The 16,652-nt window shown below is 41.4% G+C and overlaps 1 protein-coding gene across 2 annotated transcripts in view; it reads left to right on the top strand.

Moving 5' to 3' along the window:
• Positions 1-16,318, top strand: part of CERS3 (ceramide synthase 3) — a 106,885-nt gene extending 90,567 nt beyond the window's left edge. For both annotated transcript variants that reach the window (XM_004759830.1, XM_045070704.1), the window contains exon 12: positions 13,705-16,318. In XM_004759830.1, the coding sequence (XP_004759887.1) occupies positions 13,705-13,872 (168 nt within the window). In that variant the 3' untranslated portion in view covers positions 13,873-16,318. The remainder of the gene's footprint in view (positions 1-13,704) is intronic.
• Positions 16,319-16,652: the final 334 nt, after the last annotated feature.

Raw genomic sequence — 16,652 nt, 5'->3', positions numbered from 1 at the left:
AACCACAATGTCAGCCCAGACATTGCCTAGAGCTAGTTAGAAATGCAGCACCTCTGGGCCCACCAGAGACCTTGCGAATGAAAGTCTATATTTTCATCAACTCTAGGTGATTTTTATGCATATTAAAGTTTAAGAAGCATTGGTCTAGAAAATTCAGACCCAGGTAACTAACAGGAAATGTCCGGGTATAGCTAGGTTTGATAGTTTCCAATTTAAATTTAATGCAACTTCTTTGAGAAAAAAAAAAATGGAGGAAAAATGCAATCTTTTTTTTTTTTTTTTCCTGTGACCTTGTCATCTTGGATAATAAGAAGCAGTATAACAAAAAGGAATGCATTTTGGTAGGAGTTCAGAAAATTGCACTCCTTGAGTGAATATACTTCTTTTTCTTTTCAGACAGGGAAAGCTACAACTTTGCTTTCAAAACAGCATAAAATGCTTATTCTATTGTCCTTTGTTTCATTGCCAGCTGTGGATTTAGACGTGGAGCCATTCAAAAGGCAGTGGGATGTGATGAGTCATTCATGACCTCCGGGGCTTTTGACATGACTGGAGAACCACAGATTCCCAAGCCCAGAGTTTCCTGAAGGCCTTTCAGAAACACAGCTCTGCAATTTATTGAAACCCTAGGTGCAGATGTCTTTCCCAGAGATGTACAGGAGTGCTGTGGCAGAGTTGACTCCTTTACTCAAAACGAGCATTTTCTCTTGTTAGCATCACCATTATTTTCCCCTCGTTGTCAGCATTTACTTTGTTTGGTAATCCTTGCAATCTGTTCTTAGGAGTCCAGACCAGGGCCGGATGTATCTACCTTCACTAACAGGCAAATCATGATTGATTGATAAAGATCTATAGATTCTAGACTCTTAAAATGAAGGAAAAATTACACAAAAAAAATAAAGCCAAGCATACAGATATGAGGGTCTGACTACATTCACTGTATGTGCCCCGCCCCCTCTTTTTGGTGGAGTTGTCGTGTCTGAACTGAGTGGTGTTGGTTGTGATACACACAGAGTACAATGCAGGCTGATGGGTATGGATGGAAGAATGTTCTCTGAGATCCACTGCATCAAGAAGGGTTCTGATGTTCTATCATATGAGATCAGTGGAAGGAAATGGGAATGTTTAGTGGGAAGAGGATTTAACTGTCTTTAAATGTCTGAAAAACTGACCAGTGTTTGAAGGAAGTTTGAAGGAAGTACCCAGACTCCTCTCGGACAATTACTCGGTCATATTCTGGAGATGTATAGGCAGGAGTATGTATGTTTTTTGCTTGGGTTATCCAAAAAGGCATATCAGCATCAGTAGAAACAGGATTCGATGAGCTTAAAAGTCCTTTCCAAATGCAGAGGGCTTTGGGCACTCTTCTCTCTCATGCTTTAACCCATCTGCTCCTCCAACCTATGCCACTGCCACTTCTCCCCTGCACCACGCCCGCAGCCACCAGAAGTCTGCCTGTGGCCATTCTGAATTCCCTCTGCCACTTACAGCAATAGGGTCTGCTGTTATATATCAACCAGCATCTCCCTTAGAGCAGAAGTTTTCTGAGTATAGACACCTTGTCTTTTTGAATCACTGGTCTGCTCCCCATATCTCAAAAAGTGCGGCACAATGGCCTCTCTTTGGATTTACAAGTAAATAGAACTTCTGTGACCTGTGAAACTGATCATATGGTCCATGCTTCCTCTCTGACTTCATCTCAGGACAGGCTCCATCTTTCTTATTATGTTTTAGCTGTGTTGGCCTTTCTGATCCCTAAGCACCCTAAGCACATCAGACTTTCCCCCACCCAAGGCCCTTTACCCGACTCTTCCCTGACCAGTCCTACTTAACCTTCAGGTAACAACCTTTGCCTTCCATTTCCTTCCTGATGTTGCCCCATCTAAGTGAGAGCCCCAATTTACACATCAGGGTATCTCTACTTCATAACACTTGTTTACTATTATGTGTTTGAGCTCTTGGGGTTTGGTTCTTTCTGTAGACAGTAAGCTATCTAAAGACAGAGATATCAAGTCCCTGATATTTTGCACAATGCAAGCACTGGGGCTCCAGAAATAATTTTTTGAACCAGTGGTTCTTAACTGGGGTGATGTCCAGGGACATTTGGAAATCTCTGGAGACATTTCTGATGGTCACTACTGTATCTAGTGGACAGAGATTAAGGATATATACTGTTAACTAGCTAATGGGTAGAACAGTCCCCACACAAAGATTTGTGTGCCCCATGATGTCAAGAGTGCCCAGGCTGAGATTCATGGAATTATTAGATGAACTTATTTCTCTTTTGGCTGAGTTGCTTTGTGGTTGGAGGTGTTCCCAAATTATTTCTTGCTTCCTCACCTGCCTGTGTCATTCTATACAGAGGGAAGGTAGGTTATTCTGGAACAGCCACACATACTATTTCTTGAGAAGCCAAGCTCTGCATTATTAGCTGGGTAGCATTTCTTCAGATGTAAATATTGGCAGTTAAAAATTACTCAAGTGATGACAGTTGCCAGCCATTTCCTTTTGAAATCAGACAACTGCATTTGGAAAGTTCTGATGAATTGAGAGAATGAAATTGTAGCTTATTGTTCAGTTGGAACTGGAAGAGGATGATCATGTTTAGAACACTCTGACTTCCCATTCCTTCATGGTCATGTACAGTTTGAGTTGGGAAGGGCATAGAGGGTGAGGTAGGGTTGACCATGCCAGTAAGAATGAATGGCTCATTCTCATTCCCTTAAGGACCCTTCCTCTCGGTCATTTTTCACCCCTAACCCTTGTTGAGTGTTGGATCTAAGCAACAGAACCATTCATGTCCTGGGGTCAGCCGGTTCTTACCTCCTGCCCTCACACACACCTTCCCTTCCCCTGGAAATCAGAGAATCCAAGTTTCAGCCACACAACTTTCCATCTCTAGCTCAAGGCACCGCACCCAGGAGGAAATCTTCCCAGGCTGTGACATATTGAAACGTTTCTTACAGCTCCATTCAGCGCTTCTACACCTTCCTCCCCTCAGAGCATGGAGACACGCTGCTTGGACAGTGCACTTGGGAAAACCGATGCAACTGTCCAAAGAAGGAGGAGACAATGGCTCTGGTAGCTGCTCCAAGGGCTGAAAGAATCAATGTCTCTGCATATTTTAACCATTCCCTGGCACACCAGTTGGGAAACTCTGGCATAGATTAGCCTCCACTATGCTCTAGCTGCCCAGCTATGGGCCATGATAATGTTCTGTATTCCTTTTTAGATGTAGGCTGGTGGTTTGCAGTTGTCTAAGAACAAACCATATTTTGTCTACCACTACAGAAGAGAAGGTGAGATACTTTGTGAATTTTCCTCATTTAGTAATCTCATCAGCCGTGGCCATGTGGCTCCTCTGAGTGGAGGAAACACCACTGTCCCACAAGAACTATGTGAAGTGGCTGTCAAGAGTCTAGCTGCAGAGTGCTCTAAGTCAGCAGGGGACCCTGGAGACCCAAACCTGTGCACTGTGTCTCAGAAGGCCAGCCGGCGTGGTAGAGCCTGGCTGACTGATTTGCTCCAGTATTCTGATGTCATAGATGGTGGTCAGCCCATGGGCTAAGCCAGCACAGAAGCTAGATCCTGGTCATGGAGACATGATGCAGTTTGGAGGTGGCTAAAGACAAGAGCAGAGGTTTGTATCAAAGACCCTCATTGAGTGTGATGGGCTGGGAAGCAAGGTGTCCCATGCAGGGCAGGACTGAGGATGATCTGGAAGTTTTTGCCTGGAGCAACTGAGTGAATGGAAGTGCCATTTGCTGAAATATTGAAGACTGGGAAAAGTGTTGAACAGGGAGACCAGCATTTGATGGGCCAGCTAGGCAACTGAGAGAAGATTGTCTAGCTGTGATCATTGGAAGCCAGGGAGAGAGATCCACACTGGGGTATAAATTTGAGAGTCACGGGCCACCTGGGTAGCTCAGTGAGTTGAATGTCCAACTCTTATTTTCAGCTCAGGTTGTGATCTCAGGGTTGTAAGATAAAGTCCTGTGTCGGGCTCTGCACTCAGCATGGAGTCTGCTTTAGGATTCTCTCTCTCTCTCTCCCTCTGCCCCTCCCTCTGCTCTCCTCTCTCTTTCTCTTTCTCTCTCTCATGCTCTCTCTCTCTCTCTCTCTCAAATAAATAAATCTTTAAAAGAAATTGGAGAGTCACTTGAATTTAGGTGGGATTTAATACTGAGAAGTTAGAGTCACTCATTCACTCTCTCATCAAATAGATACAAGCACCTACCGTGTGCTAGATGAAATCACCTAAGAGAAACTAGGAAGGCAGATGGTATATTCTGGCATATCCCATCCCAACCCATTCCCCTCTCTCCCTCTCTCACTCTGTCAAGAGAACCACTGAAGCTGCATCTTTCCACCACACTTTTATGTACTTACTATGCTTGGGTATAGTCACAAACATTATAGAGTATTGCTTCCATATTTGTCAACTTTGTATGAATGCTGTGACCTAGTGATCTAATTAATTAATACAATTAATTAATTAGTAATCTAATGAACTAATACAATTAATTAATTAGTAATCTAATGAACTTGATCTGTGATCTAATATGATTGTGCAGCTTACTTTCTTCATTCTTCACATTCACAATAAATAAATGTAACTCCGTAGATCAATTCATTTAACTCCTCTATGGTATGCCGTGAATCAGACATTCCATACTCTGTTTATCCTCCTGTTTACAGCCAATTCTGTATTGTATATACATTCTCATATCTGTTTCATTGGGAACATATCTGAGTTTCTGGGTAGGATTCCCAAGTCAAGTTTACCGGATCCTACCAAATGATTCTTCAAACCAAGTGTATGAGAGTTGCTCTTTTCCCACATCCTCACCAACTTTTTTTTTTTTTTTTTTTTTTTTTTTTTTAAATGAGCTCCCGGATAAAAAAGAAATAACAGAGCTGAAAGACTGTCCATTGCTTTCAGGGTATTCCAGTGCTCAGATGCTTGAGTCTCTGAATGTGAGTCAGTTCACCTCTGTGCTCCCATTCCTGGAACCTGCCCTTCAAAGGGGTATTTTGAGGTCAGCATGACTTCAACTAAAGAAGGCTGTTTTGGTCCTAATGTCCCCATTTCTTCTAGTGTATGGGACACCTTCAGACTGACTGCCAATCTCCCTTCATGGTGACTGTGATTTCAACCCATCCTCTGACCACACATCTCTTCTGGCCTCTTGGAGTGCCAGGTAGATGATCTTTGCCAATATTCATGCCTTTTAGTGGTGTGAGGGCTCCAAAGCCCTGTTTCAACTAGTAACAGGGTCTCTCCTACATGAATAACTTCTTCATTATTTTCACCATCATTTTGTGTAACCAAAGGTGGAATTGTACAGTAAATTGTGGAATGAATAATGTTGTTAATAATTTGTTCTAGAGGGCCCAGGTCATCTCTGGAAAAACTTCAGTTACATGCTAGATATCTTTCCTAATTCTAGAGGAAGGTTATCTACAATTATCAAATACTAATGTGCTCTCTGTAATGCTGAAACCCTCACCGAGGGGAAGCCCAGTTGGGCAGATCATGGTAAGCAGGTGAGTTGCCCTATGCTTGGACAAGTGTGAGGACTGAACCAAGGAGCTATAGCCCTTCAGCTGCTGAAGCCCAGATCCAACTCACTCTTCAAAGAAGGTTCTGGATCCTTCTTTACGCCTGCATTTTCTTAGGCCTTTAATGATTTGTAGGAGGCTTCTGGGTCAACATTTGCATGAGACAAGTTCTCCTAGCCCAGTGACAACTAAAAGTGGGGGAAGGAGCGGGGCCGGTGGGCAGAGAACAGTGAAAGGGAAGGGCAATGCAGGGAAAGAAAGTCGCTGATTTCAAGAAGGGTACTCACTGCTGCTGTGTAAGCAAAGTCTTGGCACTCCATCAAAGCACACAGGTAGTGTTTCAGAAAACAAGGTGGCTTGACCTTTAGCAAGTGTTTAATTCCTTGTTCCGTTAGAGCAAGCTCAACTTGGTTTTCATTTCTGTGAAGTGTTGTCATTACCGAGAAAGACTTGTAGTTGTGAAAAGGTGCTTTGCAGAACATGGATTACAGTTCCTATCTTAAACTTGTCTGACTTCAGCAATGTGGGAAAGCTTCATTTTCCCAGCATACCCAAAGACAGCCATTTTCAAACTGTGGGTAGCAGATCAGTAATACATCCGGAATTAGTTTCCAGAGCCTTGACCATCAGGTAACTGACACAGAACAGACTAAAACATGGTGTGTTTGTCTCACGTAGTAAAAATAATTAATTGGGGATGCTTTTCATTATTTCAAATTTTATGCTTCAGAGTCAGGTACCAAGGGCAGAGTCAAAACAGCGTGAAGAGATGTGACAAGAGCTGGTGCTCTGCTCAGTCAGAGGGGAGAGGGAGCTTTCTCATACGAACAACTGACCACAAACAGAACCCAGCATCTGCCTCCTGGGTCCCCTGTCTCAAGTGTTTGTGCAAATGACTCCACCAGGGGTCTGTAGAGAACTGTAGTTCAGTTTCTAAGCTTCGAGTAGGGTTCTCATCCTGTCTGTCTTAGCTGTGCAGCCTTGCAAGGCTGAGTCCTGAGTCTTGCTTTCTCTCTTTTAAAATAGAGAGAGCAGCTCCAGTGTCCTTGGGTTATTGTGAGGAGGGAATGTTATCGTTCATACTAACTCCTTAACCCAATGCCCAGTACGTGGACATCAATAGCATGAGTGTCTACAGCAGCTTTATCCACAATTGCCAAGAACTGGAAACAGCCAAAGATGTCTCCCAAGTAGGTGAATGTACCCATAAACTGTGTTACCGCCAGACAATGGAATATTCTTTAGCAATAAAAAGAAATGAGCTCATAAGTCATGAAAAGACATGGAGGAAACTTAATGCATGTAACTAAGTGAAAGAAGCCAATCTTGAAAGATTACCTACTGAATGATTCCACCTAGGTGACATTCTGGAGAAGACAGAGCTATGAGACAGTGAAAACATCAGTGGTCACCAGGGGTTGAGAGAGAGGGAGGGGTGAATAGGTAGAGCACAGAGGATTTTTAGAGCAGTGGCAAAAAAAAAAAAAAAATCCCTTTAAGGTTTTCATTGCTGTTACGTTTTATACAAGACAAAATTGAATATGAAGTTTTATCAGTAGTTGAATACCACGCAATTTCCAATTTACATTATTTAAGCTTGCATAATGTGTAACCACATGTATATCCATTGAACAAATTCTTACTGTCTAAAAATCCTTTCGGAGTTGGATTCATCATCCAGGGCCATGGTTCTCAATTCTGTTGGACCCATACCCCCTTCACTAGCCTGAAATTAATTCCTGGGTAATAAAACTCACCTGTAGTCATAATTTCAAAAAGCAATAGAACAGGGGCACCTGGGTGGCTCAGTCGGTGAAGCGCCTGTCTTTGGCTCAGGTCATGATTCCAGGGTCCTGGGATTGGGTCCTCCCTGCTCAGCGGGGAGTCTGCTTCTCCCTCTCCCTCTACTGCTTCTCCCTGCTCATGCTCTGTCTCTCTCAGATAAATAAATAAATAAATCTTTAAAAAATAGCAATAGAATGCCACAACTGCAGTAGAAAAGAAATAGAAAGAAAGGCATTTCAGATAAAATCAGCACTTCGCATGTAATATGTGTGCTAGACAATACTCAAGAGCATCCCAAGGTCAACAGGTGCTGTGCTTGCTCACTGCGGAGACTCAGCATGACTGGGCCAGCTGTACACACGCGGGCATGCGGTATTGGGGACTCCGCGCTGGATGACTCAACACTGGGGACTCAGCACTGCCCCTCTAGTGTTGTCTGCCCTTGGTGACAAGTTTTCTGAAATTGAGAAGCTCTGAACAAAACAAAGTATAGCCTTCCTTTAAATTGCACACAGCTGCTTTCCTGGAAAATTGAGACTCTACTAAAACCAAGCAAAAATTCCTGTGCTTGAATGTAAGATGGCTTTAGGTGCTAAGTGGGGATCCATGTACACTGAGGTCTGGCAGGACACTTGGATGTCATGAGCATTGTAGGATAGTGGGTATCCCTAGCCACTGCTTACTAAAAGTCAGTAATGCTCCCAACCCTTGGGACCATTAGATGCGTTTAATTACCAGAAGGCTCATAAGGTGCAGGATCCCTTCCTGGAGGTGAGGGTGCTGGAGATGAGGCTTGGGGTGATGGGGAACATCCTCGAGGACCAATTTATATCTCAGGGGGAGCAGCTCCTTAAGTCCTGGAGAAACAGGCCAGTAGATGCTAGTCTGTTTTTCTGGAGAGAAATTCATTTCTTTGTTCCAACTCAAATGTTCCCTTGTTCCCTACAAACATCTTTAGAAGATGAAAAAGGAGACCCAAGGGGCACAACCCATGAAAGCAACCGTCAACCAAGCATTGCTGCTCCCCAAAAAACCCCATCTGCCTTTCTCCATTGCATCTTAACTGGGGAGACACCAAGTTTGTCCCTCAATGTTTACCATGATTTTTGTTTATTTGGAGATCCTTGCTGTTTTGTTGTGGAAAAGAGCAGATCGTACAGAGAAGAGCCCAGGATATTACATTTCTGTAATTAAGGCAGCAGCACACATGTACGCTGGGTTTTTACAAAAGCCGTGTTTGCCTGAAGATTGTACACAGAGGAGGTATTTGGGTATATATACCTGGAAGTTGTCAGGTGTAGTATGTAGGGCACAAAAGGGAAAAGTAATTCATAAGGCTCTGGTTGGCAACTTGAAAGATGGGGTGTCAGAAACCGGTCTCCATCTTCCATGGTCTTTTTCTTTTCCAGTCTGGGCTTAATAGGCCTTTGAAGGAGTCCCTGCATAAAGAAAATACAAAACATCCCAATTACCAACAGTAAAGGTAGCTTGACAACCAAAAGTCCTACATGAGGAAGACTTGTCATAGCAAATGTTTGTCAGGAAAACCATACTATTTGCAGGAATACTTTTAAGTTTGGTTTTTAAAAATCATCAGCAAATAGACTTTTTCCCATTGGTGTAAAGTTCTATGAGGTTTTTTCTATTAAAGATTTTATTTATTTATTTGACAGAGATAGAGAGAGATCACAAGTAGGCAGACAGGCAGGCAGAGGGAGAGGGGGAAGCAGGCTCCCTGCTGAGCACAAAGCCAGATGCTGGACTCGATCCCAGGACCCTGAGATCATGACCTGAGCCGAGGGCAGAGGCTTTAACCCCCTGAGCCACCCAGGCACCCCTTACAGTTATATCTCATTGTGGCTTTAATTTGCGTTTTCCTAATGGCTGGTGATGTTGAACATCTTTTCATATATATCCTTCTTTGACCTCCTATATCCTCTTTGAGAAAATGCTTATTTTTATATATTTGCCCATATTTTGATTTTTTTTCTTATTATTGAGTTTTGACAATTCTTTATGATGCATACCTGTCAACTATAGGGTTGGTGAATATTATTCCTGAGTTTGCAGCTTGTCTTTTTATTCTCTGAATAGTGTCTTTTATAGTACAAAAGTTACATTTTGGTGAAATCCAGTTGATTAGTTTTTTTCTCTTAATGGAGTTTATTTTTTGTGCCACATCTAGGAACTCCTCACCCAACCCAAAGTTATGGGTTTTCTTCGAAAAGTTTTAGTCTTATATTTTACATTTAGATCTATGATCCATTTGAGTCGGTTTTGTACAAGGTGTGATGTTTAGGTCAAAGTTTACTCTTTTGCCTCAGGATTTCTAAAGTTCTAACAGCATTTCTTGGAAACACTATTTTTTTTCCTCCATTGAATTGCTTTTGCACCTTTGTCAAAACTTAATTGGCCATATTTATAAGTGGGTCTATTTCTACATTCCCTATTCTGTTCTATTAATCTGTGTGCCTGTCCCTTTCTAATACCACCCAGTTTTGATTACTGTTAACTCTACAGAAAGTTTTAAATTTGGGGAGTTGGAGTCCTCCAATTTTATTTTTCTTTTTCAGAATTGATTTAGTTTTTCTAGTTTGTTTTTTCATATAAATTTTAGAATCAGATTGTCTCTGTGTACAACAAGTCTTACTGAGATTTTCACTGATATTGTGTGGAATCAGTCTGGGGATAATTAACATTTTTATTATGTTTAACCTTCCAATCCATGAACATAGTATATGTCCCCAATTATTTAAATATTTCATCAGAGTTTTGTAGGTTTTACATGCAGACCCTATATGTCCTTTTTAGATTTATACCCAAATATTTTATTTTGGAAATTATTGTAAATATTACAGTTAAATTAAATTTAAATTTTGCTTTTAGTCAGACATTGCTAGTCATGTTAGTTTCCCGTGGCTGCTATAACAAAATACCACAAACTTGGTGGCTTAAAAAAACAAATTTATTCTCTCATAGTTCTGGAGGCTAGAAGTCTATAATCAGATTTGAGCTGAACTCAAGATGTCATAGGGTTGTGTTCTGTCCAAAGGCTGTAGGCGGATTCTATTCTTTACTTCTTCCAACTTCTGGTGCCTGCTGGCATTCCGTACTCATAATCACATTACTCCAGTCTCTACCTCCATCTTCACATGCCTCTTATCTGTGTTGAATCTCCCATTGCATATTTTATAAAAGACACTTGGGGTGACCTTAGGGTATACCTGGATTATACAGGCTAATCTTCTCAATATCCTTAACTTAATCATACCTGCAAAAACTTTACCATATCAAGTAACATTCGTAAGTTTTAGGGATTAGAACCTACTATCTTTGAGGACACTTTTTCAGCCTACTGTATTAGTGTTTAGAAATCAAGGTGTGTGTGGGTGTGGGTGTGTGTGTGTGCGCGCGCGCATGCACGCACATGCTTTTGTATATTGACCTTGTATCCTGCAACTTTGTGCTAACCTCACTTATGCATTCTAGCAGTTTTCAGTAGATTCTTTGGGATTTTCTACATAGATAATCATGTCTTCTTCAAATAGGGATACTTTCGTTTCTTTCTTTCCAATCTGTATGGCTTCTATTTCTTTTTCTTACCTTATTATGTTGACTAGGACTTCCAATACAATGTTGTATAGGAATGGTGAAAGTGGATATTCTTGCTTTTTTCCTAATTTTAGGGGGAAAAACATTCAGTCATTCATCAGTAGGTATGATGTTACCTTCTCTTTCTTTGGTGCATTTTTTAAAAAAATGAGTGGATATAAAATTTTGTCGTATGATTTTTTTGGCATCAACTGATGTAATTATGTATTTTTTTCCTTCTTTACATTATTGGTAGGATTGATTACACTCATTGATTTCTAAATCTTAAACCAGCCTTGCATTTCTAGGACTAATCCCACTTCACTGTGATGTATTATTATTTTTATACATTACTGGGTTTGATTTGGGCTGTTTTTTTTTTTCCTTTCAGTGTAACAGAATTCATTGTTTATGCACCACACCCAGTGCTCCATGCAATACAGGCCCTCCATAATACCCACCACCTGGTACCCCCAACCTCCCACCCCCCGCCCCTTCAGAACCCTCAGATTGTCTTTCAGAGTCCATAGTCTCTCATGGTTCATCTCCCCTTCTAATTTCCCTCAACTCCCTTCTCCTCTCCATCTCCTTATGTCCTCCATGTTATTTTTTATGCTCCACAAATAAGTGAAACCATATGATAATTTACTCTCTCTGCTTGACTTATTTCACTCAGCATAATCTCTTCCAGTCCTATCCATGTTGCTATAAAAGTTGGGTATTGATTCTTTCTGATGGAGGCATAATACTCCATAGTGTATATGGACCACATCTTCCTTATCCATTCATCCGTTGAAGGGTATCTTGGTTCTTTCCACAGTTTGGCGACTGTGGCCATTGCTGCTATAAACATTGGGGTACAGATGGACCTTCTTTTCACTACATCTATATCTTTGGGGTAAATACCCAGTAGTGCAATTGCAGGGTCATAGGGAAGCTCTATTTTTAATTTCTTGAGGAATCCCCACACCATTCTCCAATGTGGCTGCAACAGCTTGCATTTCTACCAACAATGTAAGAGGGTTCCCCTTTCTTCACATTCTCTCCAACACATGTTGTTTCCTGTCTTGCTAATTTTGGCCATTCTAACTGGTGCAAGGTGGTATCTCAATGTGGTTTTAATTTGAATCTCGCTGATGGCTAGTGATGATGAACATTTTTTCATGTGTCTGATAGCCATTTGTATGTTTTTATTGGAGAAGTGTCTGTTCATGTCTTCTGCCCATTTTTTGACATGATTATCTGTTTTGTGTGTGTTGAGTTTGAGAAGTTCTTTATAGATCCTGGATATCAACCTTTTGTCTGTACTGTCATTTGCAAATATCTTCTCCCATTCCATGGGTTGCCTCTTTGTTTTCTTGACTGTTTCCTTTGCTGTGCAGAAGCTTTTGATCTTGATTAAGTCCCAAAAGTTCATTTTCACTTTTGTGTCCTTTGCCTTTGGAGACATATCTTGAAAAAAGTTGCTGTGGCTGATATCGAAGAGGTTACTGCCTATGTTCTCCTCTAGGATTCTGATGGATTCTTGTCTCACGTTGATGTCTTTAATCCATTTCAAGTTTATCTTTGTGTATGGTGTAAGAGAATGGTCGAGTTTTATTCTTCTACATATAGCTGTCCAATTTTCCCAGCACCATTTACTGAAGAGACTGTCTTTTTTCCACAGTATATTTTCATTGAGGCTTTTTTTTTTTTTAATATATGTACTCTTATTAGAGATATTGGTCTGTAGTTGTTCTTTCTTATATTGTCTTTTTCTGACCTTGATATCAGGGTAATTCTGGCCTCATAAAATAAACTGGGAAGTATTCCCTCCTCTATCAAATGGAAGAGATTGGTGGAAATTTGGTGTTATTTCTTCTTTATATGTTTCATAGAATTTTCCAGTGAAAACTGCTGGGCCTGATGATTTTCTTTCCCAGATTTTTAGCTGATTTAATTTCTTTCACAGTTATATGACTATTTAGGTTATCTGTGCCATCTTGTGTGAATTTTGGTAGTCTGTGGTTTTTGAGGAGTTGGTCCATTTCATCTAAATTGTCAAATATATATGCCTAAAACTGTTCATAATATCTATAGTATCCATAGTCAAATTTCCTTTTTATTTTCTGGCAAGTTGTACCTTCTCTTTCTTTTTCTTTGTCAATTTTGCTAGTGATTAATCAATTTTATATAACTTTCCAAAGAACCAGCTTTTGGTTTTATTGCTTTTCTTTATTATTTTTTCTGTTTAAATTTCACTGATTTCTTTATTTATTTTTCTCCTTCCTTTTGCTTGCTTTGGGTTTATTTTACTTTTTTTCTGGTTTCTTAAGATGGAAGTTCAAATTATTTGAGAATTTTCTTCTTTTCTAATATAAACATTTAGTGCTATAAATTTCCTTAAAAGCACTAGTTTAGCTACATTTGACAAATTTTAATACACTGTATTTTCAATTTAGTACAAAATATTTTCTAAAAGCCCTTGTGACTTGCTCTTTGATCCATTGTCAAAGGTGTATTGTTTCATTTCCAACTGTTTTGAGATTTTCCTTTTTTTAATATTCATTTCAACATTAATTCCATTATGCTCTAAAACATGCTTTGCATGATTTCAATTCTTTTTTGTTAAGATTGATTTTGTGACCCAGGATATATTCTACCTTGGTGAACTTTTGGTTTTTGAATATTGTGTTTTCTTTCTGAGTTTGGAATTTGAGTTTTCTTATTCACTCAAGCCACTTTCTGGAGGGTTAGCACTCACAGCCCATTCTTTTCTTTCTCTAGAACATCCAGGATGTGAGGAGTGAAGATGAGGATGAGGATGAGGATGAAGAAGAAGAGGAAGAGGAGGAGGAGAAGGAAGAAATCACCAAAGGCAAAGAGAGAGACTGTTTGAAGAATGGCCTCGGGGCCAACAGGGACCTTATTCCCAACGGTCAACATGGCCATTAGCTTGAAGCCCACGTGGCTCCTGGGGCACAGTGTGCTCTGAGGGCTGCTGGAAGCCAGAGTTGCTTCCCCCTCCATCCCTGTGGCCTACAGGAGCTACAGGGACCCCCAATTCTGCCCTCCCATCTTTTTAACCACCATGTTCCCCCCTTCCAAGATGTATTTAAACAAAATGTTGTTCACTTGTGTTGAAACGTTAAATATAGCATCCCTATGGATTTTACTGCAGTTAGGACTCAGACTGGTCAAAGATTTCAAAGATTTCTCCAGAGAACCATTTTAGTTCAGTTGTGTTCATTCATGTATGTGAGCTTACTTGGTTGCAGGCCATTCCCCTTGCCACCTTGTTCACCCTCAGGATGGCCTGAGAAGTGCTAAGGTAACCCACTTTTTCATGTGTGTTCAGCCACAGAAAGCAGCTCATTTCTTCCCCAAAACAATGAGTTTGAGGAGGCAACACGGAAGTGGCAGAAGTGAGTGGACCAGGCTTCCAGGGCTCACTGGCCCACTTTCTGCCATGGGCAGTTCTTTAAACCCTCCAAGCCTTGATGCTTCATCCTCTCCAGTAGGAATACATGATATTTGTCTTGCCTACCTCCCAGGGTTGGAGTAAGGATAGAATGAGATAATGGAAGTGAAAGTGTACTGTCCACTCTGAAGTGACAGGGACCTGACCCTCATTTCACTACAATTCCAGCTCTGTTTGAGAGAGAAAAACCTTGTTAAACTTGGCACTGAATGGGCCTGAACAAAAAGCACAATCTTAAAAAATTCTTTTTAAGTGGGTCTGGAGATATCCAGAAATGGAAATATTCAGAAGGCTGTTTCCATTTTATCTGGTAACTGTATGTTCGTTAGATCCCCAAGGGTGAGTCTCAAATTCCCCCCAGTTCTCTGCCCCAAGTCTCCTCCCCACCCTCGCCCTGCCTCTGGCCAAGGAGAGGGAGCCTGGGCCCCTTTCCTTCCTGTCTTTTGCTGGGCTCTCCCTTGCTTCCTTTCTAAGAGGCGAACTTGGCTACCACTGCCCTGAGCCCCTCATTCAGGCCGACAGAACTGCCCAGTCAGCAGTGCAGTCCATCTGGGGCCAGTCCAGGGGAGTCAGACCTAGGGCAGGCTGCTCACCGAGTCATTATTTTGCAGAAAGGCTGAACCTTTGGAGCAAGACGTGCATGCGAGCTCCTGACCAAAGGGAAATCTTGAAAACAGAAAGAGGTTGCAGCCTTTTTCCATCTCTGCTGTCCAACCAATCAGACTTCATGAGAGTAAAACAGAACAAAGCAGAAGACTAGAAAATACCCCTGAGAAATGTCCAAGGACAGGTGTTGGTCAATGATAGCTCCCAGGGTTTCCAACCCCTCTGGGAAGACAGATTCAGCTATGAGCCTTGTGGGTCAGTAGGGGGCTGGCGGGTCAGTAGCCCACTAGCTGGCAGCCCTCACAGGGGGTACATCTGACCTCAGAGACTTCAGGGTCCTGCTGACTGAGGAGAGCAGAGCCTTGTCAGGGAAAAGCCTGAGCAGAATATGCAAACATCCCCCTCCCCAAACTCACAGATTCTTGGGCCACATTTCCCACCTTTATCCTGTCTTGCTCAGGGACCCATATTATAAAGCCCCAGGGGACCCAGGGCTGTGGGAACTAGTAAAGACATCCATGTGGGCCCCACTGGATGTGGCCTACAGCTTCTAGAATGGGAAGGGCGCTGCGCCGCAAAGATGTCTGCGTTTTGGTTTTTCTTTTTTTTTGTTTCAAGAAAAGGATATTTTTAAAACCTTCATGGGTAAACCAAAACAAAAACCCAAAACTCTTCAGAATTATTTCCTCATCCAAAATCTCTTTTTGAGGAATCACTAGAACAACAGAAAAACATATATCGAGTTTTCTCTGCATGTTATTTGCTTTGATGAGCACAGTAACATATGTATTATATGTACAATGTTATATTATAAATTGAAAATGCCTCTACTCACTTTAGGACATAGCTGTTATTATTAATATTATATTATTATTATTTTTTTTGGTGGAAGAAAAGCCCATTGAGACATTATTTTTTATGTTTCCGGTTAACAGGCTATTTTTCCCTTGATTTATTTTTGTCTTGTCTCTGTACCAAATATCTTCTCACTTAAGGTTAAAAAAAAAAGTGTATCAGATGCTCTATCCTCCAGTTCTCTTTTTCTTATTTAAATGTGGAGGGTAACATTAATATGCCAACTTCAAGGGTCTGTGATACAGTCAGAAGCATGAAATACCTCGGGAGAGGTAGATGCACATTTTTGTAACATCCTTAAAGGCTTCTGTGATCAATTTCAAAGGTAAACCTCTCTTCCTGCCAGGAAAAGGGGCTCATACTATACCAGACGACTTTATGAAAATACAGTCCACTGTGCCACCCATGTTACTGTGATGGTAATGAAATGACTTCCAGTAAAACAAAGACAGAATCCAACATGGATGTTGGTGGAGTGGACTCAACGGACACATTGCCTGGCTTCTTAGACCTCATGACTGGTCTCACCTGGAAGTGGAAGAAAAGATTTGCCAGGCCTCTAGGAAGGCCCTGGTCAAGACAGGACATTAGGGCTGCAGTTCCGGCCTGGCTGGTGGTGAGCCTCTTGGCTGTGTACAGTGAGGACAGACAGACCGCTGTGGGCTAGAGTCTAACCTGGGTCATGGCATCTGAGCCCTGTGGCACAAGGCAGTGTTGAAATGCTAAGAGAGGGGACTGATCCTAAAGGTACTTTCTTCACCACGCTTTCACTGTGACTATAGATCAAGTAGAC

This window comes from Mustela putorius, unplaced genomic scaffold, assembly GCF_011764305.1.
Source record: "Mustela putorius furo isolate JIRA1106 unplaced genomic scaffold, ASM1176430v1.1 tig00003972_pilon_pilon_pilon, whole genome shotgun sequence".
Classification (NCBI taxonomy): domain Eukaryota; kingdom Metazoa; phylum Chordata; class Mammalia; order Carnivora; family Mustelidae; genus Mustela; species Mustela putorius.
Note: the sequence above shows the minus strand (reverse complement) of the source record. Positions and strands in the feature narration are given on the sequence as shown.